Source organism: Temnothorax curvispinosus, unplaced genomic scaffold (genome assembly GCF_003070985.1).
Source record: "Temnothorax curvispinosus isolate PA1 unplaced genomic scaffold, ASM307098v1 QBEX01000305.1, whole genome shotgun sequence".
NCBI lineage: Eukaryota > Metazoa > Arthropoda > Insecta > Hymenoptera > Formicidae > Temnothorax > Temnothorax curvispinosus.
Genome location: NW_020210085.1, coordinates 547,740 through 573,616, shown reverse-complemented (window position 1 = coordinate 573,616; position 25,877 = coordinate 547,740). Strand labels below are relative to the sequence as shown.

The 25,877-nt window shown below is 41.8% G+C and overlaps 7 protein-coding genes across 15 annotated transcripts; 4 read left to right on the top strand and 3 right to left on the bottom strand.

Annotated features, from left to right (window-relative positions):
- Positions 1-27: 27 nt before the first annotated feature.
- LOC112453129 (protein FMC1 homolog) lies at positions 28-13,447 on the bottom strand. 4 transcript variants are annotated; one of them, XM_025013705.1, is made up of 4 exons: positions 13,379-13,447; positions 1,394-1,621; positions 584-1,284; positions 388-481 (listed from the first exon to the last, which is right to left on the bottom strand). In XM_025013705.1, exons 2-3 carry the CDS (start codon positions 1,534-1,536, stop codon positions 606-608), a joined length of 822 nt encoding a protein of 273 aa, XP_024869473.1. In that variant the 5' UTR covers positions 1,537-1,621; positions 13,379-13,447; the 3' UTR covers positions 388-481; positions 584-605. The 4 variants fall into 4 exon arrangements, 3 of the variants coding, with proteins under 3 accessions (XP_024869481.1, XP_024869473.1, XP_024869464.1); XM_025013696.1 differs by lacking the exon at positions 13,379-13,447 and adding an exon at positions 2,700-2,781; XM_025013713.1 differs by lacking the exons at positions 1,394-1,621; positions 13,379-13,447 and having other exon boundaries at positions 28-481; positions 584-678.
- On the top strand, positions 2,953-5,973 carry LOC112453114. 2 transcript variants are annotated; one of them, XM_025013678.1, is made up of 2 exons: positions 2,953-3,880; positions 4,692-5,973. In XM_025013678.1, the coding sequence occupies exons 1-2, from the start codon at positions 3,734-3,736 to the stop codon at positions 5,607-5,609; spliced, it is 1,065 nt and encodes a 354-aa protein (XP_024869446.1). In that variant the 5' UTR covers positions 2,953-3,733; the 3' UTR covers positions 5,610-5,973. The 2 variants fall into 2 exon arrangements, with proteins under 2 accessions (XP_024869446.1, XP_024869453.1); XM_025013685.1 differs by having other exon boundaries at positions 3,800-3,878; positions 4,686-5,973.
- On the top strand, positions 6,323-8,872 carry LOC112453106 (26S proteasome non-ATPase regulatory subunit 4). Of its 2 annotated transcripts, XR_003040570.1 has the most exons (7): positions 6,335-6,434; positions 6,719-6,859; positions 6,952-7,063; positions 7,141-7,509; positions 7,601-7,886; positions 8,374-8,640; positions 8,713-8,872. XR_003040570.1 is itself a non-coding variant. In XM_025013666.1 (6 exons), exons 1-6 carry the CDS (start codon positions 6,409-6,411, stop codon positions 8,577-8,579), a joined length of 1,140 nt encoding a protein of 379 aa, XP_024869434.1. In that variant the 5' UTR covers positions 6,323-6,408; the 3' UTR covers positions 8,580-8,869. The 2 variants fall into 2 exon arrangements, 1 of the variants encoding a protein (XP_024869434.1); XM_025013666.1 differs by having other exon boundaries at positions 6,323-6,434; positions 8,374-8,869.
- Positions 9,639-18,140, top strand: LOC112453084 (rhotekin-like). Of its 3 annotated transcripts, none has more exons than XM_025013636.1 (8): positions 9,639-9,800; positions 15,667-15,857; positions 15,957-16,166; positions 16,302-16,481; positions 16,559-16,653; positions 16,716-16,930; positions 17,014-17,284; positions 17,395-18,140. In XM_025013636.1, the coding sequence occupies exons 1-8, from the start codon at positions 9,654-9,656 to the stop codon at positions 17,595-17,597; spliced, it is 1,512 nt and encodes a 503-aa protein (XP_024869404.1). In that variant the 5' UTR covers positions 9,639-9,653; the 3' UTR covers positions 17,598-18,140. The 3 variants fall into 3 exon arrangements, with proteins under 3 accessions (XP_024869404.1, XP_024869409.1, XP_024869415.1); XM_025013641.1 differs by lacking the exon at positions 9,639-9,800 and adding an exon at positions 10,928-12,457; XM_025013647.1 differs by lacking the exon at positions 9,639-9,800 and adding an exon at positions 14,892-15,101.
- A 128-nt stretch (positions 18,141-18,268) lies between these two features.
- LOC112453159 (HIG1 domain family member 2A, mitochondrial) lies at positions 18,269-19,638 on the bottom strand. Its single transcript, XM_025013747.1, has 2 exons — positions 19,261-19,638; positions 18,269-18,645 (listed from the first exon to the last, which is right to left on the bottom strand). Exons 1-2 carry the CDS (start codon positions 19,391-19,393, stop codon positions 18,485-18,487), a joined length of 294 nt encoding a protein of 97 aa, XP_024869515.1. The 5' UTR covers positions 19,394-19,638; the 3' UTR covers positions 18,269-18,484.
- A 184-nt stretch (positions 19,639-19,822) lies between these two features.
- Positions 19,823-23,583, top strand: LOC112453076 (NHL repeat-containing protein 2). The gene is made up of 9 exons (XM_025013623.1): positions 19,823-20,006; positions 20,558-20,724; positions 20,809-20,968; positions 21,054-21,469; positions 21,561-21,790; positions 22,030-22,255; positions 22,428-22,625; positions 22,704-22,817; positions 23,019-23,583. The coding sequence occupies exons 1-9, from the start codon at positions 19,823-19,825 to the stop codon at positions 23,412-23,414; spliced, it is 2,091 nt and encodes a 696-aa protein (XP_024869391.1). The 3' UTR covers positions 23,415-23,583.
- LOC112453151 (MORN repeat-containing protein 5) lies at positions 23,584-25,488 on the bottom strand. 2 transcript variants are annotated; one of them, XM_025013729.1, is made up of 5 exons: positions 25,281-25,488; positions 24,580-24,766; positions 24,329-24,488; positions 24,029-24,207; positions 23,584-23,734 (listed from the first exon to the last, which is right to left on the bottom strand). In XM_025013729.1, the coding sequence occupies exons 1-5, from the start codon at positions 25,414-25,416 to the stop codon at positions 23,617-23,619; spliced, it is 780 nt and encodes a 259-aa protein (XP_024869497.1). In that variant the 5' UTR covers positions 25,417-25,488; the 3' UTR covers positions 23,584-23,616. The 2 variants fall into 2 exon arrangements, with proteins under 2 accessions (XP_024869497.1, XP_024869504.1); XM_025013736.1 differs by having other exon boundaries at positions 23,611-23,734; positions 24,337-24,488.
- Positions 25,489-25,877: the final 389 nt, after the last annotated feature.

Sequence of the window (25,877 nt, the reverse complement as noted above, 5' to 3'; positions counted from 1 at the left end):
TAAAAATATGCTACATATAAAATAAAATTAAACTGTTTGATAATCTTTAATGTAAATCACTATTTAGATCATCTTTGTAGAAATACAACAAATAGATATAATACAGACTAACAATATAGTTACACTAACGATAGTTAAAAAATTTTTACTTCAATCCATTTTATTTTGGATCATGAGGTAGCTTAAAACCCACGAGATCCGCAGTTTCCTTTATGCTACGTTCACCTTTACCAGCGTAATGCTTATGAATCTCCTTGCACGCCTGTTGAGACCTCAAGTAGCAAAGATACATCTCTGCTAAATTCTTCAATTCTTCTCGGGCCTTACACAAAACTTCGGACGTTTCTTTATGAGCGTGCGCCTGTTCCATAATATATTGCAACATTGCGTTCTCTTTCACACTCTTATTTTGCGAGACTCGGCGCAGCTCTTGCACGAGAGAACGAACATATTTAATATTACTATTCATCGTCGCCATATTCTAAAAGTAAATTCGAATCATTATAGTTACGTGACTAGCAAGAAGAAGACTTGGGTTCTACGTCATGCAAATAGTTCTGTAAGAGCCAAAGGAGATAATTACAATGCGTCAAATGTTATATTTGTCACTGTGTGGCTGTAACAAATTCGACGTCCTTAGTTAAATACCGCGGTTCCTCTTTGGACCTCCAGAAATCCTGTGGAACCTTAAGCAGCTCTTGTCTGGTAAAGATATGAATGTTAAGGTCGTTGAAAACTTCCTCGTACACAAAGCAATTTTCCAATCGAATCTCTGTAACATAAGGTCGAATGCGTAGTATGTAGCCGGCCGTATTCAACACGTCCCTACGCAAGCAATCGTCGACGGTCGCCGAGAGACTGTTGGCGAGCAGGATGCAACCGCTCAGTCCGTCGCCCCAGTTCGCGTAGAGAAAATTATTTGTCAGCTGCCGCGAGCAGTGCGGCATGTACACAAGGGTCGTCCTATCCCGCTGGACGACTCGCTTGCCCTCCTCGTTCGTCTCTATGACCACCAAGCCTAGGGTGCGCAGGGCTCGCACCTCCTCGGGACGAAACGCCGGGTCGTACACGTGTACGCGAGCCGGCTCGTATCGCGCCCTCAGGCACAGGAGGAGCGCCAACTGGCATCTCGACGACCTATACTGCGAGAACTGTCCTAACCCGTAGCAGATTATCTCGGATATACCGTCGGAGCCTAGAACGGCCAGGGACTCCGTCAGTCGGCTGAAAACGAACCTGGTAAACGACGCGTCCCCGACCTCGACTACCGCCTTGTCTAACGTGCTGAAAATCGCCGTAAAATAAACGTGATTGCAGTTCAACGAGGGTTGCGGCGTTAGGTTAGGTTAGGGTTAGGGTTAGGTGTCGGAATAACAAAAACGGCGCGGCTTACCGAAGAAGAAGCTCGTGATCGACCTCCCGATCCTGCTCTACGGTCACCCTCGACGTAACCGCGTTTCCGTTCAAACTCCTTCTGTCTTCCTTACGACGTCTTCCGCGACGAGTCACCAGCACGAAGTCGTCCGCTTTTGACATGACTGAACGTGGCGCCGTTTGCCGTTACTTGCGTCACTTTACGCTAGGCGACGCTACCAACCGCGCCACTATTTTTTTGTAAATTCTGAAAAAAAAAAGAGATTTTTTTAGGCGTCCATAATAACATTTTATTGAAATATAACTGTATGTGACGGCAATTCGTTTCAACTCTTATTAAAAAAAATTCTACGCTCGTCAGTAGGTACTTATAGTAATTGCGCTCAAACTTCCCGGCCTGTTTCGAAGTTTCTTTTTACGTTTACGCGTAAAATACAATAATTGTTTACATCTACATACATACAATGTGAACTATGCTTAACGTGTCATTTATGTAAACAGAAAAAATAATCTATGAATAATCGGAACTTTATATGTTCGAAGATTTATTTTCGAAGATTCATATATTAATAATTTTCAGTCAGAAATGTCAGAAATTTATATTTTATTTGTGTTATTTTCATCAGCAAATTAATAACGGTTTTTAGGATTTTAATTTTATACCTCCCCCCCAAAAAATAAGGAATTAATAATTAGGCTTATATTGCAATCGCGAATTAAGCAATACTGCTTTTTATCGATTAAAAGCTCACAGGTCAGCATAGATAATATTTTTACTATCATGTTTCTCTTGCTCTCTCTTTCATATCAATCATATCATTACATATTAACATAAAAATCATATAACATTATAAATAATTGAAATAAAATGCATTTAACTTTTATAGTCCAAAATTATTTTTTAATTAAATGTGCTCTGTAATATTATATTCACTTTTTAAATTTTAATATTTAATATTCTTAATATATCAACACTTAAAATATATTTTAACATGTAAAAACTTATTTTCTCTTCATTTTGTTATCCAATTTATAATATAATTTACATTACTTTTTTGTTTACATGGAAAATAAGTTTGTGTAAATATTACCGGTAAACAATACGTAAACAATCTACGTAGACGTAATATCTTGAAATTTACATCACAACCCTGCTTTTTATAGAAATCTAACGTATTTTATTTTAAGATAATTTGGCACGATTAATTAAGGCGATAATTATGCTGTTTCGCAGGCATCGACGACGTCATGCCGCTTATCTTCACACAATATAATTTAAATTTTAAATTAACATATAACACAAAGTACAAAAAAGTAGTCTTCACTTTTTATGAAAAATGCTGTCTTCGATACGAAAATAACACTCGTCTATCGCGCTATTATAGATACTTGGTAACGCCTAAGCGCGAAGACATCGTTTTTTTTTTTCGCTCAGGGTCGCTAGGCTAGCCGTGTCGTGTCTGTTGCTTCGTATGAAAACGCAAACGGGCTAACGGGACGGGCGCGGAGGTGCGAGGTAGTGGAAATGAGTCATTCGTTATACCGCTCGCCACGACCCATCGCGTATAACTGAGCAAATAAGTCGCAATCGTGCCGCGCCAAGAACGACGACTGCCTGACTCTGCCTCGCAATCGTGAATCAATATAGTAAAGTTGTTTTTCGTTCTTTTTTATTATTTCGTTCTCGGCACTTCCGCACCCGAGTTTGCCCAAAATGTGACGAAGCGGAGGCTTCCTCGACGCGCTTTAGCGCGTCCGAATTGAAGTGTCCTCGATAGAGGAGAAAGCCTCCTATTTTTTCAAACTTCGCCTCCGTGATCAAACTGCCGATCGACGTCCACAGCTGAATTGAAACGTTTCCCACCGAGGAAAGCAACGAGTAATTACGATATTCGTTTTGAAAACGCCCCAGGATTATTGTGTTCATCATGGATTCACGTGGATCTCTCGCGCATTAACGCCGCGCCGCCCGAAACCGAATAAACGAATTATTGTTTATGAAACGGTAGATAGAGATATTTGATGAAATATTTTCGCGGCGCGCGGAGCGATATAAAACGGACTGACGTGTTCAATCTTTACGCGAATAAATGACGGAATTTGTTGAATTCCAGGCCGCGCGGTATCGCCATCGCGTGCAATGTGCGTCGCGTTATTCTATCGCTTGCAGACGGTGACACGCCGAGGCGCCGTGCGCGAATATATATAACGACGGAAATGTCGCTTAGCTAACGGAGCAGTGGGCACGCGGGGCGAAGCGAACCAGGCGCAGCAGGTGTGTGCGAAAGGTGAGACGCGCCGCTTTAAAGCCGCTTTGACTCTTTAATCCGCCCGCGCCCGCCGGTGTGATGTTGCCGCGATGTCCCTCACCTCGAGAACAAACAGATGGGCCTCGAGAGTGATCATTATATTACAGCTGGCGACCTGGAACGCCGTCGGCATCGTTCTCCTTCACCGAGGCGTCAGCACGCTGCGCAGGAGAATCCTGGAGACCAGCTATGTCGAGGTAATCGAGTGCGGGATATATACCGAGATCTTTTCGTTGCATAAATAATATCATTACGCGTATAAGGATGTTTGTATCCACGACGATTATTATTAATCTTCATTGTATACACAGTTGGAAAACGTGTGTTAAATTTACCACAACATAAATCACATGTCAATCCCAAACGGTTCACTCAAATTTTTGTGTTAGTTTAACGTACATATAATATGGATGTGTTAAGTGGTAACACTACTGCTATTATATTAATATTTCAACAAAAAAGAAATATAATTTTGATTGTAATTTGAAGTTAATTGTTATGTTAATTATTGTACACCCAATTAACAAATTAAAATCTAAAATACATTTCTTATAGAGTAAAATCAACATCTTTCTTTCTGTAAATTTCAATACGACGTTTAATAAATTAATACGTACAGATTGTGATACTTTAACATATTTTTTTAATCATTTTAATAATTTTACATTTTATATTTGTTAAGTTTACCATAGCGGACATGTGTTAAATTTACGCATGAATATGTCGATTATTTAACACAAAAACTTTAACCAGCAGATTTTTTTTCACAAAAGTACACAAATTTTCCAACTGTGTAATCTTCCATTATTTATTATTTATTAATGCCCATTTTATATATGTACAGATTTTATGTAACTATTTATGTAACTATTTTTATGTATATGTTTACGTACGTGTATATATTGTATACATATATATATATATAGTTTGTGTTGTATAATCGTAATTATCTCCACTTACATAAAATTGCCCGTGTACACAATACATATGCTCTTTCCTTTTTCGCAGGCAGATCCACCGACCGGCTTGGAATCCATCGTGTCGTCTACGAGACGCGACGGAAGTGAATACGATCTATCCACCCAGCGGCAATCGATCGACAAGAACGTGGAGATAATAATTCAGATAGATCCGGATGGATCGTCTCCGCGGTCCGACAGGAATCTCTTTGGATTAGGCGCGATGAGGGACGAGCGATTGAAAGACGCGTTCGAGATCGCGTCGGAGGAGCAACGATCCACGCTCTTCCTCGCGGATCCTCTAGGAACGCCAAGCTCCCGACTTAGGAATCATTTAACTGAAACAGATCGGCGTATCGACGATCGTCCCGAGAATAACGTCGTAACGAGCAGGATCTCGAGGGTGGCCCGTGACAGGGAGCACATCCTTGGCAAAGGAATCTCCCGGAGCGTCCAGGAGGAAGAGGATACCGCCTCGATCCTGGATCGTTCGGGATCGATTTTGACGAAGGAGAAGGAAGAAGAGAAGGAGAAGAAGGAGGAGGATTTCGCGGAAGAAGGAAACGCGACGCGAGCCACGATACGCGAAACCACCCAGAGGACGAGTCCCGAGCAGTTCGCTCTCTGGACAGGCAAGACTGGCAAGACTGGCAAGAGCAACGTGAGATTCTCGCGCGTGAACGAGGACAGCGCGACGACGGCCGTCGCTCTGGTGGCAATCGGCGCGATCATGCTGCTGGTGGGACCGGTCGTGGTGATACTGCGGATCCTGGACGAGAGGAGGCAAGCGAGGAAGCTGGTCGCGTTGCCGGCGAGCGCGCGGGAGGATCTACCGCCGACCTACGAGCAGGCCGTCCTCATGGACGAGGCGCCGAGGTACTCGACGCTCTCTTTGAACTACGATCACACGCCGCCGTCCTCGCCGACCCTCTCGTCCACTTACGCCTTCCAGAACGTCGCGACGTAGTTCGCGTGGAGAGGGTCCAGGTGGAGAGAACCGACGCCTTTTTATATGATTACAAAGATTTTTTATATAGATATATACATATATGTTACCGCATCGCTGAAGATGATTTAAAGTGGAGTCAATATTAAATGTCCGCCGCGATTTATAATTATTTGCCAACGTATATGCTAGTAGTTATTAAGTATACTCGGTCAGTCAGTTTACAAACCAAGTTGTATTTTATGTACTTGGCGTCGCGACGCTATTTTGCGTCGCTTGATCGATATAATAATTTAATGTTAACTTACGCACCATCAACCGCATTGAACTTTTAAAGCCCCCTTTTTACTTGTCATCCACTTGTTAATAAAAGACTTATCATTAAGAAACTGTTCTTTAAATAGACCTTGGGTCAGATAGGAAGGAAGAGGGAGGGGAGGAGAGAGGAGAGGGAGGAGTGGAGAGGGGAGAGGAGAGAGAAGGAAAGGGAGAGAGAGAGAGAAGTTATGACAATTTGGCGACCACGTAAATGCAAGCAAAATTTCAGTAATTATATGCTGAAGTTTCAAACAAAGTTTTAGCAATTTTGTTTTAAGCACTCGTGCCAGTTGGGTCAATTGCTAATTAATTGAAGTTTGGTCGAGGAGCGCTCGTATCTGGAGGTCGCTCTTTAAATGAACACGCACGTGCGCAATGCGAACGACGGAGTCGATGGAAAATTGAAAGTTGGATTGGATTGATAAAGTCGCGCCGCGCCGCCTCGCGTCGAGCGTCGAGCGTCGAGCCGTCGAGCGAGGGCGAGCCAGTCGATCCATTCAACATGGTGCTGGAAAGTACGATGATATGGTGAGTTTGTGCATTTTGTAACAATTCGCGATTCTTAACGTTGTCCCTCGCGATATCTTCGTACATTAGTGAGGTTCGTTCACCCGCGACCGAGAAATTATCGCGGTGGTTTAATTTTAAGCGTGTTCGACCGCGTCTTCAATTTTGAGGTTAGCGTAGTGACAATGACGTTGACACAATCTCGGAGTCTCGGACACGAGCCCCTCTTTCTCTCGAATGCTCGCTCTCGTTTATAATCGTCGTATACGCTCGAACTAACTCATCGCGATCTCAACTTTTTGCAGCGTCGATAACAGCGACTACATGAGAAATGGGGATTTCGTACCTACCCGGCTACAGGCGCAGCAGGATGCCGTCAACTTGGTGTGCCACTCGAAAACTCGCTCGAATCCCGAGAACAACGTTGGCCTCATAACTCTGGCCAAGTACGCCGAGTAACGATTCAGACATTCCACGATCGTCACATAAGAATTTACATATGATGAATATAAAATGGAAAACTTTTTTGTCTTTCTAGCGTGGAAGTGTTGGCGACGCTCACGAGCGATGTCGGCAGAATACTGTCCAAACTGCATCAGGTTCAACCAAACGGAAAGTTGGCTCTCATCACAGGCATCAGAATCGCCCATGTAAGTACACGTCACCTAGCCTGGCTTTATAACAAAGCCTATCGAGTGTGCACTGAAAGATTTTATGAAACTTACAGTTAGCGTTGAAACATCGACAAGGCAAAAATCACAAAATGCGTATCGTCGCATTTATCGGAAGCCCAATAGACATCGACGAGAAGGAATTGGTCAAGCTGGCGAAGCGACTGAAGAAGGAGAAGGTGAACGTCGATGTCATAAGCTTCGGCGAGGAGAGCATCAACAACGAAGTATTGACTGCCTTCGTTAACGCGTTGAACGGCAAGGATGGCACCGGAAGTCATCTCGTCACCGTTCCGCCGGGTCCGCATTTGTCAGACGCTCTGATCTCGTCTCCTATAATTCAGGGTGAGGATGGCATTGGGGTGGCTAGCGGCACTGTGTTCGAGTTCGGCGTCGATCCAAATGAAGATCCCGAGCTCGCGTTGGTCAGTATCGGAGACGTTTTGTTGAGAATTTCTCTCTCCCCGCGAGATCAGCGGTAATTTTGTACGCTTTATATCGTATGACTTTTATCAGGCTCTGCGCGTCTCTATGGAGGAGCAACGGCAACGTCAGGAAGACGAAGCCCGTCGCGCGCAGGCGAACGAGACTGCCACGAATAAGCCGCCGGAGACTATAAAGGAAGCTCCCAACGAGGAAGCTATGCTGAAACGTGCCCTCGCGATGTCCCTCGAAGGAGCGGACGACACGACTGCCGCTAGTGATAACACTGCTCCAAGCAGAGGCAATGTACCGGACTTTACTAATATGACAGAAGAGGAACAAATCGCTTTCGCTATGCAGATGTCTATGCAGGACCAGCGTAAGTCTTCGATAGATAACTTAGGTATCATATATATGGAGGGGTAAAAGCCATAGTGGTATAAGTCAATTTTTTTTTAAATATTGACTTGTGTGCATAGATACAATTTATATATTGCATAGATCGTGTCACTCAATCAATATCTTAAAAAATAGATTGAGATCGATATCTTAAAAAATTTGATTTACACTATGGCTTTTACTCCTCCATATAATACATTGTTTCATACATTGTTTCATTTTATCACAGCTCAAAGTTTTCAAACTGTTCCATTACAGTTGTAATATTTTTATGAGTAACTTATTTGTTAGTCCAAGCCTAAGAATCAAATTTGAATTTCTTGCTTGACAGACAGTTGCTTTAGCACCATTTATTTCGTTAAATATATCGTATTTTTAGATAAATGCATAAAACTATTGGTGCACGAATACAAATTTATAATAATTGTTTTGTCTAATGGTTTATTATCTGTATTACCGCTATGTAGAAGAACTGGAATCGCAAAAGGAAGAAGCGATGGACGTGGAAGAGGATTACGCAGCTGTCATGTCCGATCCTGCTTTTCTGCAATCGGTCTTGGAAAACTTGCCGGGCGTGGATCCGCATTCTGAAGCCGTACGCCAAGCCGTCGGATCGTTACAACAGAACAAAGACAAAGAGAAAGAGAAGGAGAAAGACAAGGAGAAGAAATGAAGGGCTCCCTAGTGCATTCGTATTTACATTTGTCGCTAAATTTGACATTTTCCATTATTGTGTATGATATTGTAGCTATTCTATCTTGCTTATGAAATATACTCTATCAATTTATCGAAACTGCCTAACTTAGTTTCAGCGATGTCGCGTACGCGCATTCCGAAAACCGTCTCGAATGAGAAAACTGGCATTTTTAGCAGCACCATAATCCGGCAATCTGGAGTGATCGAGTAATTAACGTACTACGATATATATATATTGTATTATTTAAATACACGTTTTTAAGAATTTCACTCTCTTGGGCAAATTTATTTTTCTTTGAACTGCAAGACTAATGTCCATTTCTATCAATATAGATTAACTTTAATCACGGTTTAACTTATACTTTTCATTATTTTCTAGTTCTTGAAATTAGAGAAAGATAAAAAGGTAAGTTAAGCCAAAATCAAAGTTAATCTGCATTGGTAGAAATGGATATAAGTGACTTCGACCAAACTCCGATCAACTTAATCGGTGTAACTAATTGATTCACCGACAGAACTGTTTAAAGTAAAATTTCTAGTTGTAATTTTCATTTTAATTATTCCCAAAAGAATTTAATCTAAATGTTAACAAAATGCTACAGCTTAACAAAATAATTATTCGCTCGGTTAAGTTAATCGGATTTCAGTTTCGTCACCCGATACAATTGAAATTGTCTCTATGTTCATTGTCTCTATGTTCACCGTACGTATAATGTGAATGAGCGTGTGTATGCGCATGTGTGTGTGTGTGTGTGTGTGTAAACACTTGTTGCTCTCGTCGCTCCCTTCGACCTAATTTCCAACGCTACGTGATCCGAACTTTAACTTTAATATTTCATAACTTTCCGTGAAAGCGCGCATCGCGGAGGCATCAGACGCCACGAGTCGCATTTACATAATCCAAAATTTTCCTGACCTCCACGTATTCTCCACGTATTTTTCAAGAGATTGGAGGATCCCGCTGTTCGAATCGCGGCCCATGAAAATCCGCCGATTCGCGCGACTACGCCATACGCTCTCACACACGCCGCGAGGAAATTCGAATGACAAAATGGCGCCGCGGAGGAAGAGCGTTCAAACGTCGCACAGGTCGTCGAACGACGTTTGCTACAAGGAGAACAATTATTTGTGCTGCCTCAACGACTATCAGACGAGGGTTCGCAGGCGGGAGAGCCTCAGATATGCCAGGAGTCACGCGGTGAGTCCGAGTCGGCGGATCGCCCGGCGGTCTCGCGAACTCGCGACCGGTCGCGGCGTGTCCGTTGACGTTTTTAAAAGCCACTTTGCGTCCAAGCCTCGTGGAGATTTTCCCCAGCTCGGTGGACTCGCAGATTTGACGGGTGACGATTCAGACCTCGGGAGACTCGCTGCGCGTCGAAAAGATGCGAGTCGGCAAGCACGTGACAAATGAAATAGGTTATGCTTGAGCTTGACGAACTCGTGAAACACATCCTGTACTTCTACATTTGAAAAAAACACACTGAAAAATCATAATCGCGTAAAGTTTGTGCCGTTTGCATCGTGTGTACGTATAAGGTTCTCATCGGGATAAAAAAAAAAAGTAATTGTAGTGTCTGTTACATCTGTTTTTTGAAAAATGTTTAAATTGAAATATTGGAATAACACAGAATAAGTTGAATTATTTATTTTAAGAGTGAAGAAGCTGCCTTTCATTCGGTGTATCGTCTTGAATTTTAATTTCTAATATCAACGAAGGAACTAGCATTTATGTTTGTACAGAACTTTATATGTATACCTATAGTATAAAATTTTATTTACATAATAATTACGAGATCTTGAATGTATATGGTACATATATTGCAAATAATTATGCATGGATTTTAAATATTATCAAAATACGAGTGTCGTAACTCAGAATTAATTCGTCCTGGTTTCCAGTGCTCCGAGATATGTCAGCGTTACGATATTTGATAATCGCGTTTACGTCGACGTAAACGGAAAATAATTGTCCGCAATTATTAACAACGAGGGAACTGACGGCGGTAATAACGGCTTCGACGGCGGAACGCCGCGATCAGAGACGAAGGGCAGCACACCAGCGGCGTTTGATACGTTTTCAACGTTTCTGCGAGCAGCAGCTACTATTTCGTGTAGATAATTACGCGATAATTGCTTCAACGCGTCCGACAAAAACGTAAAAGTCAGCGGATATGCTCCCGAGGCGTGGGCGATCCTCCGTCTCTCCGTGCTCGCTCGCCCCGCTCGCTCATTCAATCTATTGTCAGAAGCGCCGATGGTCTCCCTCCCTCTTCTCTCGCCCGCCCCCGCTTGCCCCCTCCTCCCCCCGCCACCCTGGCGGATTTGCCGCGTGTGGTGTGGTGCGACGTGCGTTGGTGCGTAGCGCTGGTGCGTTCTGTTGATGCTTACGCAGTGTCGAATGGTCGGAGCGTCATTCAGTATTAAGTCGGGTACTCCCGGGGACGGTGCCTCCCGCTTCTTTTCTCCCTCTAGCTTTTTCCTTCGCGACGCTAGCCAGCACCAGCACCAGTTTCTCGCGCCCGCAGATTATTTTCGTTCGACTAATTACGTGCGCGCGCGGTCTCTCTGTCTCTAGTCCGATCACTCCGATCTCTAGTCGTGCCGCGCGACCGGTTTTGTTAAATCTCCAGTGATCCCCAGCGCCGGATGATTATCCCTTTGCCCGATAACCCCCGTACCCCACGTGGCGCGCACGGGATGCCCGATTGTTCGGAAAACCAACGACGATTCGCGAAACCGTAGAGGAGGAAGGGAGAGAAAGGAGGAAAAGGAAGACGTCGCTTCTTTTTTTTCCCCCCTCGATAGTGGTGAATCACGACGTGTGATTGGGCGTAGTGCGTAGACCACCACCATCACCGGAAACGAGAAAGGGTAAATTTGGTGGTGAAGCAGCGGGCAACAAGGCGGACGTGTTGAGAGGCAGGAACGGTGCTCTGTCTCTTGTTTGTCTACCGCGCGCGCGGAGGCGCGGAGTGCCGTCACGGCTTATTTTGTAGCTAACGGAAGAACGTAGGACGACCCGCGCACTGCACTGATCCAAACGACGCCGCCGACCGCTGTGTCTGTGCGACACTTATCCGACGTTCGCGTTTTGAAAAGAGAAGAGGTCGGAGCTGACAGAGAAGACCCTTGGAGTCCTTGGACGATGTGAAAACAATATTTTTCGTCTCACCTCAAATTTAGAGGTCAAGGTTTACGGAACGCTTATTGCGTACCGTCCCCAGAATTGTGGACGGAGAGCTTTGAAGGAAAGAGAAGTCCCCCCCTCTTCGTCTACCTTGACTCGAATATCTCTCGAAGGAAAAAAACGGAAGACGACCTTCTTTCTTCTTCTGCATCTGTTTGGGACCCTTCCCGGGTCAAGGCGTCGGAGAAATAAACCAGCCGATCGCGCGATAATCCCGGCCCGTGCGAAATTGTTCGCTTGCCGACGGGCATTGTACCGTGAAATTATATCCCTGGAAGAAGCGGAAGCGTAATCCTGGATGATCCATGATCGCCGGTCTGCGACGATGCGCCTTCGATATCGGTCTCAAGTCGTCGGGATCATTGGAGTAGTCTCGGAGCACTTGGCCAGGGGGTCGACGCGCAACTCGAGCGACGAGAGTAGCAACGTGCGTTGAAAGGAAGAAACAACAAGGAAAATAGGGAAAGATGAACTCCTGCTTCCCACATTTGGCGATACTGAATCCGCGGAATGCGAACAAATCGAGAGACCGGCTCAACGACGAATGCAACGTCGTAAACGCCGAGGACACCCGGATGCGATCGAGGACTCCGACGTTACCGGGAAAAAATGACGTCTTCCATGACTTGGATTTGTATTACGTTCGACAGATCGCACGAAACTCGAAGGTAGGACTTAGAAGTCTCGATTGCGTTCGACGATTCATGATTAATCATGATTATACGTATCTTGATCATTTCGCTGAACCAGAAATATCGTATTTCTGAAAATACGATTTAATCCTCGGTTGTTATCTCTTTTTTGAACATTGTTTTTCAGGTTTTTTTAATGCGACGCCACTCAAAAAGTTAATCTTTTATAATGAAACGTTCTACAACGTTTAAATTTAATTCGAGAATTTTTTGATATCCACTTAAGGACGTTCTCCGGTCCTTATACTAGAGAAAATCGATTTTCTCTAATATAAGGACCAGAGAACGTCCTTAAACTGTTGATTTTTGAAACAGCATGTTTGAAAATTGGTTGGGGTCATTTCGATCTCGCGTGACAACCGTTAATGTTATTGATTCACAGGCGATCACTAAGGATGACTACGACCAAGTTGTTAATTAATTTAATCAAGCGATCGAGTTATCAAGAAACATTACCGCGATATCTCGTTAAGATGGATGGGATTATAAATTTTTTGCTGCCTGACACGCGGGAGGGATGAGAGATTAGATTAGGTGGAGCGAATTATGCAGCAATTTCTGCCCGGTTGAATCGATCGCCGATCAAGTTGATCGGTGCTTTATGTTAGTCGAAGTCGCTCTTACACGTTTAATCCACGTCAAATTCGTGCGAAGGGGAGTTGAGTTATTGTACGTGAGTGGCTGCCAACGTTTCCTCGCGTTCGTTGTTCGTATTTTTAGATGTCGCATGTGGATATATCACGTCGCTCGGACGTACGGATGGCGAGATTGGCGTCTCGAGTAGGTATTTCCTGGCGATTTACGGCGAATCGATGAAGTCTCTCGGTGAAAATTCTGTACCTACCTATCAAATATTTATTACTCACACGCACGCTTGTCACTTTATATGTCTCTTACCGTTTCATTTCAACACAGCGACTCAATACCCAGCATTGGTTTTACGACTCGTCGCGGGCTATGAAGCTGTTGCGCCTTCGGAGGAGATTCACGCGTGAAAGGAAGATGAACGCGCGTCGCGTGCGGTGACCATTACAGGCACACGGGGGTATTGGATTTCTGGCGACTATTTTCGGCAGACAAGCCGGCGGGAAAGTGCTTGGCGACGCGGGAGAAAGCGATATTGAGAGGGAAACACGTATAGGGACACGAAACGAGGGGCAACGAAAACGACGGGAGCGAGAGAAGCCGTGACAAGATTACGTATATTGTACAAAGCGGAATGAGAGGAAAATGTTTCGCGCTGACGAAGCTTCGTTAACGCCGACGACGGCGCACAAGGTGCATCGCGCGCGTCCGCGAGCGCCTGGTCCGAGGGAAAAATCTTGAGAGAAAAGTCAAGGGAGGATTAAACACATTTAATACACGCGCACGCACACACAGGCGCAGAATGAGTCTCGCGCGAATTGTGTTACATCGTATTTACGTGAACTCATTTGTCGCACGGCGCGCTTCAACGAGTTTCATCAAGACTCGTTACAGCACTGGCGACAGAGGTCAGGGATTAAATGTGGCCGCGGTTGCCCTTGCGCCGTTGCAAAATTCCTATTCGCGACCGACGGCGGAATATACACGTGGAATATATTCCCCGATAGATTGCATCGCGGGGCCGTGGCCGGCGTAAGGATGTGTCACGGTAACGTTAGCGGAATACGAATTCGCTCGATGCGCGCAATGAATCATCTCTCTCTCTCCATTATTGATTTTACTGATGCGTGCGTTATTTTCGGATCATACGCTTCATTCGGGCATCGCGGAAAATTAACGCGAGAAGAAAATCTCGAAAGACGGAAATTTGACATTTAATTTATCTTACATAAGATATGAGATATATTATACAGTCGAATATATTTTACATAAGAGATGTATATTGACCCTCCGTCTGTACGTGCAGGTACGGTGTTCGAACCAAAATATCTGCTCGTAATTGTAAAACTTGCAAGTCTGCCAGAAAATATTAAATAAACTATGATTATTGAATAGACTATAAAATCATCAATTACAATAGAGACAGATGTTTTGTGAATTTTTGCAGATTTTTCCAAGTAATTTAAGGTAAAGAAAAATAGCGTCAAATGTGACGCTCCAACAGTGCAAAAAAAAAAGTATACAGACGGAGGGTTAATGCATAACAGAATATTTATATTTAATAAATAAGAGGGGAAAAAAACATTGAAGAAATTAAACTCTCGGACGCACGATTCTTCCGAGCGCGTATCGTGTAGGGTCAAACGTGATCTCGTGCGAGCCGACTATAAAGCGGTAGCCGCGGATCGATATCCCCATGATGTTAGCGTGGTTTCCCGAGGGTAGGAAGGAGGAGCACAAGCGAGAGCCAATTTGTCGAGGTGAACGTCACCCCCTCGTGCATTCGCCCACTTCCCCGAAGAGCCGTTATTTCAGTCCGTTTCTGCGTTCAGCTACCAGCAGCGTCGCGAGAGAGCCGCGCCGATTTATTTACGCTTTCGCGAAGCGTTTGTTTCTCGCCTTCAAGTGGAATTCCCATTCACCTGGTCCCTCCGTGTCGTGCGCGACCGGCTAACGTAAACGCGGCGACGAAACTCCGCTTTTTTACATGTCGAAATCTCAAAAACGGACGAGTGAGAAGACCACGTTCTCCCAGGTTGCTGTTTATATACTTCATGTATATATATACACGTGATGTACTTTACATATTTATGTATACTTGTAAAGAGCGTACAGTTAGAAAGTTCTACGATTCTGAGGTACGTTACACGGAATTACGGAGTTTTCAAATCGTACGTGTTTTAAGTCGGTCTACGGATATCTCGGAAAGACTCGTAAAATGAGTAAAACGATTCGTCCGCAAAATGTGTAAGACGTTTCGTTAGGTATGTAACCTGATGCCGTGAACGCGTGATGAGGCCACGTGCTGGCCAGCCAGTCGTTTTATCGCTGACACTTGGATTTTTCTCCGATCGTAACTATCGGTCGCTCCTTCCTTCTTTTTTTTCTTGTTTACGCCCGTATAATCAGCACCCGGTGCGGACACCGGTGCTGAGATTACGCTTCCTACAACCGTATGCGAGTATGCGAGTGGGTCTTCAAATAGCTGTTTAAAAATTCGACGATTATTCTGACGAGATTTTCGCGACTGAGCCGACGAATCCGACGATGCGCGAATCCATTTTGCTAAAACACTAAAGGCTGAATTATGCGTGTTGCAGGAGCATGATCTCGAGCAGAAGATCGAGGTGGAAATCAAGATGAGAGAAGGCTCGGCGAGACTTCTGGCAGCTGCGAAGCATCGCGCCCAGAGCTTAGAAGCCGCCAAGGCATTGCTTACGTCCAACGAGAGGATGTCGGTCTACATGGCGGAATTGCAAACCCGCCGCCGCGAATCCGTTAAACAACCGTGGTTCGTTTGTACATTTTGTTTCTTAGAAATAATGAGAGGAGAAATCTATACCTGTATTGTATTTTATCACTACGTCTAACGATAATTGCGCGTTTTCAGCATTTCTGGAAGTACAGGCAAGTTGTCGATCTCGGATCTTAGGATACCGTTAATGTGGAGAGACTCCGATCACTTCAAGAATCGCGGTGATCATCGTCGGTTCGCTGTATTCTGCTTGGCACGATTGGGCACAGAGATCCACGACACCTCCTTGCTATGCCCGATCGACAGAGCTCATACGGACCTTAGTTTTCCCGACGTCTTGATATTGTAAGTTTCGATGATGTATCGTCCTCGTACTAAACTTAGTTTGAGGCAAGAACAAGTTGAAAGTATTCATAATCGTGCTACTGAAAGAACGTGCATAACGATCTTATAATTGTAAATTTTCGTGTTTGCTTTCAGTAATAATGTGCCAGCCCAATTTGAGTTAGTTTTAGAAATCTATAGCCACGTTTTGCAAGAGGACTTAAGTATCGCCAGCACGCCGAGAAGAATAAAAAAGACGATTCATTCATCGATATCGAAAACTGTCGGCAAGAAGCTCGCCGCTTCGCTTCGCGATGAATTCGGCTCCGCTAAATCGTGAGTCTCCTCATAAATATATAAATCGACCATGTTTCCGCCCATAAGCGAGAATTTTCAATATATCTCATTTTCAGTGGACCACACTTCGATTTGGTAGCTCGCGCAAAACTGACTTTAGATGACACGGACGATAATACTCACACGCACGACCTCACTATTAATAGCGTCGGTAAGTTGTGCAAGAAACTCGACGTATTTCGAAATACTTATATTGTGATTGTTTTCCTTCAGAGAATAAGTATCACTCCTTGCCGCTTTTCGGTCATTTTTGCTGTCGATTGGCGGTACAGCCAGAATGTATCAATAAGGAAATGTGCATTGGCAATGTGAAAGTAGATGGTCAGAATTATTGGGCACGTCTGCAAGGATTTTGTATAAAAATGTGGGAATCAAAGAAACATGCGGAAGAAGGTCAAAATCCGGAGCACATGATACCTGTTAACAAAGTTAGTATCTTCATATATACATAGACATCCCTTACACACGTGCTTAATTTTATTTAAATAAATTTTTTTTCATCTGTTTGTAGAAAACAATCATTCAACCGTCCAAAACTTCCGGCAAAGAGCTTTTAATAAATAATTCTGGCAACAGTATGGAGAAACTGTTGCCGATTAAATTTGAATCAAAGGAGGAAGCTCAAAAATGGTCGAGGATTTTATTGGCGCAAGTTAAGGATCATTCGCGGTGGAAACATGCCGCGGAAGTAATTCAAAGGGTGTCTAACATTGAAAGCACGAGAAATTCTTTTATCAGTAATAAAAGACAAGGCTCCTTATACGACGAGACACCTTTAATAGGTAAATGCACAAGTCATTGTGTAGCTTCAAAAATTATAAAAATTTGATAAACGACGCTTCACACACAGAAGAGTAGATCGTTTGTTAATTAATATTTCTTTTCATTGCAGAATCAATCCCATCGGATTACACATCCGCGAGACCTACTGTACAAACGATCTTTGATCTCACACCTAGTACTAGTCTAAGCAGTTGTAGTTCCACGAATAGCCTAACAAGCTTACGTTCGCGTTCATTGAGTATCAGCGGTGTATTCAAACAAGGTGCCATTTCTTTAAAGCCCCACTTAACTTCTGCTAATAAAAAGGCATAACGATTTTATAATTCTTTCCGAAGAATCAACAAATACCGAATTATTGATGCGCGAGAATAAATATACTAGAATTTTTTGACGCGGAGATTGATGTACATGTATGTTTAAACACTTTAATTGGTAATTGAGATAGAGAAAAGATTGATAGAATATAATTTCTCAGTTTAAGAGAGTTAATACAGTCTGTATTAACCGAAGAGACTTATTGCTGGGAAGATTTTAATTAGGCTGAAAGTGTAATATATATCGATTAAGGTAATTCGGTATGTATGGAAAGTTTTTTTGAATAGAGTTATACCACAGGTTATACAGTACAAAGGATATTGATTAAACATTTTCCCTTTTTTTTTTCTTTTCTACTTTTATAACGCGAAACTGTATATGTATATCGCTAAAAATACAAGCCTATATATATATAATGCGTTTATGAGTTGTTAGAAAATGTATAAGAACATTGCAATATTTAGTACGGCTGTAAGAAGATATATATATGTATGATATATATATTTAATATAATAATACATGACCATATGCATATATTTACCTAAACAAAACTTGCTTTTTTAAAAACCCTAATTTCTGTACACGCGATTCGGAATTTATTGAATTATTTTTCTTATGCAATATATCGACATGATAAAATTAAGGATATTTGTAATGAAGATGTCTGCTTACGATTTGCATCAGTAATTGTAAATAGATATATTTCCATAAGTAAAATTATTAATTTAAATACATTTTTCTCGATGTTTCAAATTACAGGGAAAAAAAGAGATATTCATTTTCATATTAGGTACATTGTACTCGACATAATTGAGCGCAGGTAGCTCGCACATATACTACAGCAGATATTTAATGGTACTTGTGAATACAGCGTACCATTAATTTCAATTCGACCTCGGTATCATGACAAATCCTATAACCATGCAAACAATAGTAAACGCTTGAGCACCAACCCGAGCGCGCATCATGTACTGTTGCATTTGCTCCTTTCCCTTGACAAAACTAACAAGTCCAACAGTCAGGGCTGCGGTAGTCGCCAACGCTCCTGGAAATGCAAATATATGGAAAATAATGGGCATTTAAAGATAAACTTTGATCAAACTCTGAGATTAACTTAAAGAGTTAACTCGCCAAGAAATATCTGCAGTATTTTGTCGCATGGATAGCATTATTTTGTACTTTAGTGTGACACATGAGAAGAAAGATTAGATTATGAACGACGAATTATGCAATTTCGTAATATAATTAACCATGAACTAAGGCTGCGGTCCATTTGATGCTACGAATGCTTCGAAGCATTTTTCTTCTCCTTTCTTTCAATGAAGAAAGAAGAAGAAAAAGAACGCTTCGAAGCACTTGTAACATCAAATATCAAATGGACCGCAGCCTAAGTTAATCAGACTTTCAATCGACACGTTTCGGCAAATGTTTGTTAAATAAATCTGTGCCTGTAATCGAAAGGCTGTTCAAAACGCAGAAGCATTTTGAGTCTTCAGTCTTGAGTCTGCAGTCTTCGACGAGAGTAAACAAGCGACAAGCGCGGCTATTTTTGCTCAGATATATGTGCGAATCCAGTTTCTCCCATTCTCGTTTCTCGTCCGAGATCAGAAAGGTTTTTGGCCAGTTCTACCCCGGCACGCGGAATATAGGTTAAGTTTACCTATCGGTACGAGCGGATTCTCTTTCGTTTTACGTTTCGCCTTCTGCCATATCGTCTCGGTAACGTAACTGCTGTCCAGATCTTCCCGTACCTTCACCCAGTCCAGTTCGTCATTCGGAATTGTGCCTGCCATAACCGCGGTCGTTTCGCAAATAAATAAACAGATAAGTTGGGTCTCACGTCAAAGTCCGCCTTCGCGGCACCGAGCTCATGTCAGTAGACCACGTGCGAAGGAGCGTAAGCTGTCGCGATCGATAACGATTACGTTAAACGGATAACACGTGGATAACGATGCGTTAATCGGTCTTCGGTGAGACACGGTGAGAAAACGTAAACGGGCTAATCTCCCTCCCTCCCGACTCCCTCCTCGCCGATCCTCTTCCGAGATCGGTAGCGTCATTCGGTGTGTCTTTATACGGAAGTCGGAACACACGTCAGCCGTCAGGCGCTTTCAGAAAGAGAGAGAGGGAAAGTGACGCTCCGACGCTCCGAATTGACATTGCAAGTGCATGTGTAATTCGCGATCGCTCGAGGAGCTTGACTTGACCCTTTAAACCGCCCCATGTGCGGACTCGTAAACGAAAAAATGAACGCGCAGCAGGTAGTGGAGGAGCTGACGCAGGTCTGCATTCAGATGCGCTTCCACCTGGACGACCTGACAGAACGGAGGGAAAAGGAAACGTTGATCCTAAAGCATATCAAGCGGTATGAAAACAGTGGTGCGGAGGTTCACGATTTCCCAAAAGGTACCTATCGACTGTCTGGTCTGGATCGCACGAAGAGAGTTCCCTGCATTCTTTCTTGTGTTCCACTTTGGAAACAGCTAATTAGAAATAAACGAACATTTATGTGTTACAGAAAAGTGGCTAGTCATTGCCATTGTAAATTTCACAATAGTTGCTTTCCATTTACATCAAAACTCAGATGATTCTCACTTGTGACGTCATAACTCAGTTAAATGCACATGCACGTTCTTCTTGCATGCTGGCAAGTGAGATTCAACTGAGTTCTTATCACCACAATCGAGACCATGTGCTTTAATGAATCTAAATAAACTCACATTAAAAGTGAGGCTATGGACCTGTATTATTATACGATAGCTTTGTCACCGAAATAAGCAGGTAAATACAAAATGAGTATAAAATACTCACATATCTGAGTGACTCAGATCACTTGAGTGTAAATGAAAGCAACTAATATTTTGCGAGTTAGAAGTAAATGTATAAATTACCTTCGGCAGAGAAAGGCTGATCATCATTATATTGTAATTTTTAACTAACTGTACATGTTACTACAGGCTTGGAATGGTTCAACGTGTCGGAGGGATTGTCCCTGGCGCAGCATCTGAAGGGAAAGATCGTGCTTTTGGACTTTTTCACATACTGCTGCATCAATTGCATGCACGTTTTGGCCGAGCTGGAAGAGGTCGAGAAGAAAATTTCTGTAGAGGATGGCCTTGTGGTGGTGAGTAACGTTCCTATTACGAGAAGGAACTTGCGAGAGATAGATAAGATTGTATATCCGATGACTAATGACTTTTCCGTTCAGATCGGTGTTCATAGCGCAAAATTCACAAACGAGCGCAGTTCGAAGAATGTCTTATCCGCCGTGCAGAGATATAATATTATGCATCCTGTGGTAAATGACGTAACGTTAAGAATGTGGCACGATATGGGAATAACGTGTTGGCCCAGTCTGATTATGTTAGGTATGAAACAATCTACGAACTCTCTCTCTTGGCTCTTTTTTCTATAAATAATTACATATCACAGCTGTGTCTACATTTATTTCAGGACCTAGCGGTCAACCGCTGGCTGTGTTTGTGGGTGAAGATCACAGAGATGAAATACTATTGTATACAAAAGTAGCAATAGCACATTTCAGATCCTTGAATAAAATGTCGAGTCACGGTCTTCCGTTGAAACCGGCGCATCATCTTTTACCATCTTCTAAAGATGGTCTGCTGTTTCCCGGCAAACTAACAGTTTTTCAGTCGGAACAAGAGACGAAGCTAGTCATATCCGATAGCGGTAACAACAGAATTGTAATTACAAATGAGCACGGGAGAGTGGAGCACGTTGTAGGTGGATGCAGCCAAGGTTTTAAAGACGGCGATTTCAAAAATGCTAGATTTAATTCACCCCAGGGGGTCTGTGTGCTTAATAATATTATCTACGTTGCGGATAATAATAACCATGCCATTAGGAAAGTAAGAATACAATTTTTTAATTATATTTCTTATTATTATTATTCACAACGTTGATTCGCTGTATCTATTCTCGATGTTAATCACGTTTTAGATAGACCTGACCGAAAAAACCGTATCCACCATAGCCGGTACTGGCTCACAAGGTTGCGATCGAAACGGTGGAAAACGCGGCACTGATCAAGCTTTATCATCTCCTTGGGACGTGGCAATTTATCTTCACGAGTTTAAAGGCACCTTAGTGCCGGTCTTGTTAATCGCCATAGCGGGTTCCCATCAGATCTGGGCGCTGTTTTTGGAAGATACCATTTGGTGGAAGGAAAAGTGAGACATTATTTACGTAATCAATACGACATCTTATTCACGTTATTACGCATCTGTGTGAACTATATTTTTTGAATATGATTTTCGAACATTTAATTTAACAATTAATTTCGGCTTTTTATAGTTCATACAGATAAAGAAAATGTATGTAAAGTACACGAAGCGTTTCTTCCGCTTAGAAATTAATTAATGTTTATTGAGAAAAGTGATATCCTCAGTGGAATCTCTTTGTATTTTAGAAAGTACATAGCGGGCACGTGTGCTGCTATTGTCGGAAGTGGCCGGGAGGAAAATCGCAACAACAGTTATCCGCATGCCGCGGGACTGGCGCAACCCTCTGGCATCGCGGTCGTTCAGGAACGTAAAGTTGCGTTTTTGGCGGACAGCGAAAGCAGCGCTATCAGACGGTTGCATTTAGATAGCGGCCAAGTATCCGCCGTTTGTGGAGGGGATAAAAATCCAGCGGTTTGTCTTTTCTCACTTTACGTTTGTGTATATTAATAAGATAGCTTTAGACAGCTCGTTCCGTATGTGAACAAGCGTCAGCTTTCGTTTGAAATGTTTGAATAACAGCGAAGAACCAAAAGAACGATAATATTTATCTTACCAGAATTTTTAAATTTAACTTGCATTGTAGAACTTGCATTCTTTTGGAGATGTAGACGGAAAGGCACATTCGGCGAAACTTCAACATCCATTGGGAGTAACGTGGAATCACTTGGATAAACAAATTTACGTGGCTGATACTTACAATCATAAAATTAAACGCGTAGATACTGCGACGGGGCACTGCAAGACATTGTTTGGCGCTGGAAAACCCGAGCGTGCATTTACCGTAAGTATCGTAATGTTTTTTTGAAAAGATAGTTATTTAAAAAAAAACGCTTTGTAAACTGTTAAAATAATTTTTTAGTTCAATGAACCGAGTGGTCTTGCTGTCAGTCCAGACGGTAATATTCTTTACATAGCAGATACCAATAATCACGCTCTTAAGATTATTGATCTGAAAAACGAGAAGATTTCAACCGTAAGTATATATCTAGCTTTAGAATCGCTTTCAAAAAATAAATTTGTTTTATTAGATATAAAAAAATATAACTTTATAAGTAATAAATTATGTGAATTTATTAGTTTTATTTTCATGAAAATTAACATTCTACTTGGAATATTTTTTTCACGGGATATCGTATGAAACACTAGTATAAATTTTCTTAACTTTATTTTTCAGATGGCTATCGTATCTAGACGCGATTCAAATAGAAATACCGACAAGGTGTTTGCTTTCGATACAGCAGTAAATACATGCGGTGGAGAACTAAATGTTTCGTTTAACATCGTATTTACGAACGATTTGAAATTAAATGTAGACGCACCGCAAGAATGGCAGGTGTCTTTGCCTACAAATACGTGGACGGCGAAATCTTTGACGGGTAGACTTTCGACTCCTATATCGGTGAAACTTCCCAAAGAAGAAACGCGCGGTCAATTGCGTGTCACATTAAACATAATGGCTTGCACCGCGGACACGTGTGTACCACTAAAACTGTCTGTATTGTTCAACGTACAACGAAGAACAGATGCGCCGACAGTTGTGACTGAAGAGAAAGAACTCGTCATTGGTTAGGAAAATGCGTTCTACGCTCTTGACATATGTCGAAAAGTGTAAACGCGTATGTTGCATAATATTTTTAAGATATTAAATTTTGGAAATGTATTTAATATAAGTATTTAATATGTTTATAACAAGAGAGTAATGGTTATATTACTATACACATATATTTTATGAAATTTTATATATTACTTTTATTTTGTGTATCAATTTGTATTCAATCCTTAATATCTATATTTCTTCTATAATTTTTTAATCGTTCTTTTAAGCACAATTGTGCTTTATCCATCATGTCATGTTTATCAGCGAGCGAGTATCTTGCAAATTTTGTCAATCTTAAACAATATAATTCGAACAAATTGATTATGATATATTACATTAAATAATACTTTATTGTAATTATATTATTTAATTTTAAATTGTATTTTAAAATATTTGTATATCTATGAGACTATTTTATATATACAATATATATAAGCACTTTTTGAACATTTTGTTTAATTTATTATAATTCAGAAAGAAAGAAAAAAATAAAGTCAATAAAATCAATCTATGTTTACGCGGAATTTTACTCTTGTTTTAAATTCATATAGGTATGCAACTACAACTACAATCTTATACCGATATACCTTTGCCACCAATTTTCCGCTTCGTCGTCTTGCGAGACATGCGGTAGCGTTGCAAAATCCGCCGCTCCCGATTGCCAATATTCGCGCAACCATTCCTGATGACCAGTCGGCTCTGACCAGCCTTTTCGGCAATTTTTCTTTATCCATGCACTTTCTGTCGCCGTTGGAATCTGGAGTATCTTGTAAGTTATAAAATTTAAATATATATTACCTCCCCTATATTACCTATCTCACGAAAATAAATAAATAAATAATCTGTATCGTTTATATCTTTATCTCGCTATCGAGAAGTATTTTTACTTTTTTACAATTACGATAGGATGTTACGCAATTGCTATCTGGGTCGAATATGCCAGCACCGGTATCGTAGCAAAACGGAGGAATAATTTTAGTGGGCTGATCATTGGTTTTCAGTACCTCTCCGGCTGGTTTCAGTCCGTTTACCATGCACTTGTAAAATCTGAAATATTTTTATGATTCGTCACGAGTATAAGTATGGAACAGGATGAATTCTCGTTTAGGCATACTACTTATTATAAGAGTCGGCTAACCGCCTATCGGGATATACGCAATAATCCCATCCGTTTTCTCTATACGCTAAACCGTCCGCAAACGTGTAACGTCTCTGCACCATTCTTCCGCGAATCCAAACACCATCCATTCTTTGTCCACGTGGCCAGTACATACTTCCGTGACCATGAAGCATACCGTTCCGGAATTCTCCCTCTAATACAACTTCTGAACGGACAAGAATTAATCAGCGCTAATTAATGCCAAGGTGATCTTGTACGATCCTACCTTGATGAAAATATTTTGCTGAAAGTGGTATGAAATCAATGAAAAGTGAAATAAAAGTTATTCGAAAATTACTGAATATATTTCAAAATAAATAATAATTTTCCTTAGATAATGTAATGTAATACTGTGAAATACAAGGAAAGTTAAATTATACTATTAAAGAGTAATAACAAAATTTCTTTTATGTCAGGTATCATGAAATCTACTGAATTTAACTGAAAATTGAATTTTTACTGAAATATTGATGGAGTAATAATGAAATGGGGTCTGAATTTAACTGAAAACTAAATTTTTATTGAAATATTGATGAAGTAATTATGAAATGGGGTCAATTGAGAGAGAATTTCAGTAAAATTTTCATTATATTTTGCAGTAAAACATTTCCATCAGGGTAGCGAACTCAATTCCGCGCTTGAGAAACGTTAGATATTTAAAATAGCCGAAATTGACTAACTGTAAGGCGTGACATATCTGCCGATGCCCGTCATGTCGATCGCATCCCACGTTCCCTCGTATTTACTTCCGGTGATAAATCGGGTCTCCCGTAACATTTCTATTTCTGCCTTTCCGTCATCATTTTCCATCGTCATGCCTGATGATGTGATGCGTCACGCTCCTACATATCAGCAGTTAAGATCGACTTCGATTCGGTTTAATCGCCGATCGAGCTAATCGGAGTTTGACCGGAGTCGCCTTTTTAGGGTAACTACGATCAAGCTCTTAACTTAACCGGTGATTAACTCATCAACTAATACCTATTATTTCGTTAAATAATACCAGGTGGACAGAATTATCAATTTTTTTGTTGTTTGCATGGAAGAAAGATTAAATTAGGGGCAGTGAATAATATTCTTTTAAGTGTTCCGTGGCTATTAATTCTGTCGGTTGAATGAATCGGCGATTAAGTTAATCGCAGGTCGTCCTAAGCGCTGCGAAGAACTCGATCTCCTCCTCCTCACTTTGTCATCGGACGAGGACGAGGATTCACACGGTCGAGACAAATGTGGAGAACGAGAGAGAGGGACCGAGCGCCGACGGTCTCAGCCTCTCC

Coding starts and splice junctions, on each gene's coding strand:
- LOC112453129 (XM_025013705.1), bottom strand. CDS start 1,536: ATGTCAAAAGCGGACGACTTCGTGCTGGTGACTCGTCGCGGAAGACGT. Junction 1,285..1,393: donor GATCACGAGCTTCTTCTTCG/GTAAGCCGCGCC, acceptor GGCGATTTTCAG/CACGTTAGACAAGGCGGTAG.
- LOC112453114 (XM_025013678.1), top strand. CDS start 3,734: ATGTCCCTCACCTCGAGAACAAACAGATGGGCCTCGAGAGTGATCATT. Junction 3,881..4,691: donor TGGAGACCAGCTATGTCGAG/GTAATCGAGTGC, acceptor CCTTTTTCGCAG/GCAGATCCACCGACCGGCTT.
- LOC112453106 (XM_025013666.1), top strand. CDS start 6,409: ATGGTGCTGGAAAGTACGATGATATG. Junction 6,435..6,718: donor CTGGAAAGTACGATGATATG/GTGAGTTTGTGC, acceptor AACTTTTTGCAG/CGTCGATAACAGCGACTACA. Junction 7,064..7,140: donor CAGGCATCAGAATCGCCCAT/GTAAGTACACGT, acceptor TGAAACTTACAG/TTAGCGTTGAAACATCGACA.
- LOC112453084 (XM_025013641.1), top strand. CDS start 12,257: ATGAACTCCTGCTTCCCACATTTGGCGATACTGAATCCGCGGAATGCG. Junction 12,458..15,666: donor AGATCGCACGAAACTCGAAG/GTAGGACTTAGA, acceptor TGCGTGTTGCAG/GAGCATGATCTCGAGCAGAA. Junction 16,654..16,715: donor CCTCACTATTAATAGCGTCG/GTAAGTTGTGCA, acceptor GTTTTCCTTCAG/AGAATAAGTATCACTCCTTG.
- LOC112453159 (XM_025013747.1), bottom strand. CDS start 19,393: ATGGCAGGCACAATTCCGAATGACGAACTGGACTGGGTGAAGGTACGG. Junction 18,646..19,260: donor GAATCCGCTCGTACCGATAG/GTAAACTTAACC, acceptor TTGCATTTCCAG/GAGCGTTGGCGACTACCGCA.
- LOC112453076 (XM_025013623.1), top strand. CDS start 19,823: ATGTGCGGACTCGTAAACGAAAAAATGAACGCGCAGCAGGTAGTGGAG. Junction 22,256..22,427: donor GAGGGGATAAAAATCCAGCG/GTTTGTCTTTTC, acceptor CTTGCATTGTAG/AACTTGCATTCTTTTGGAGA. Junction 22,626..22,703: donor AACCCGAGCGTGCATTTACC/GTAAGTATCGTA, acceptor ATAATTTTTTAG/TTCAATGAACCGAGTGGTCT.
- LOC112453151 (XM_025013729.1), bottom strand. CDS start 25,416: ATGACGATGGAAAATGATGACGGAAAGGCAGAAATAGAAATGTTACGG. Junction 24,767..25,280: donor CAGATATGTCACGCCTTACA/GTTAGTCAATTT, acceptor TTGTCCGTTCAG/AAGTTGTATTAGAGGGAGAA. Junction 24,208..24,328: donor CCTATCGTAATTGTAAAAAA/GTAAAAATACTT, acceptor ATAACTTACAAG/ATACTCCAGATTCCAACGGC.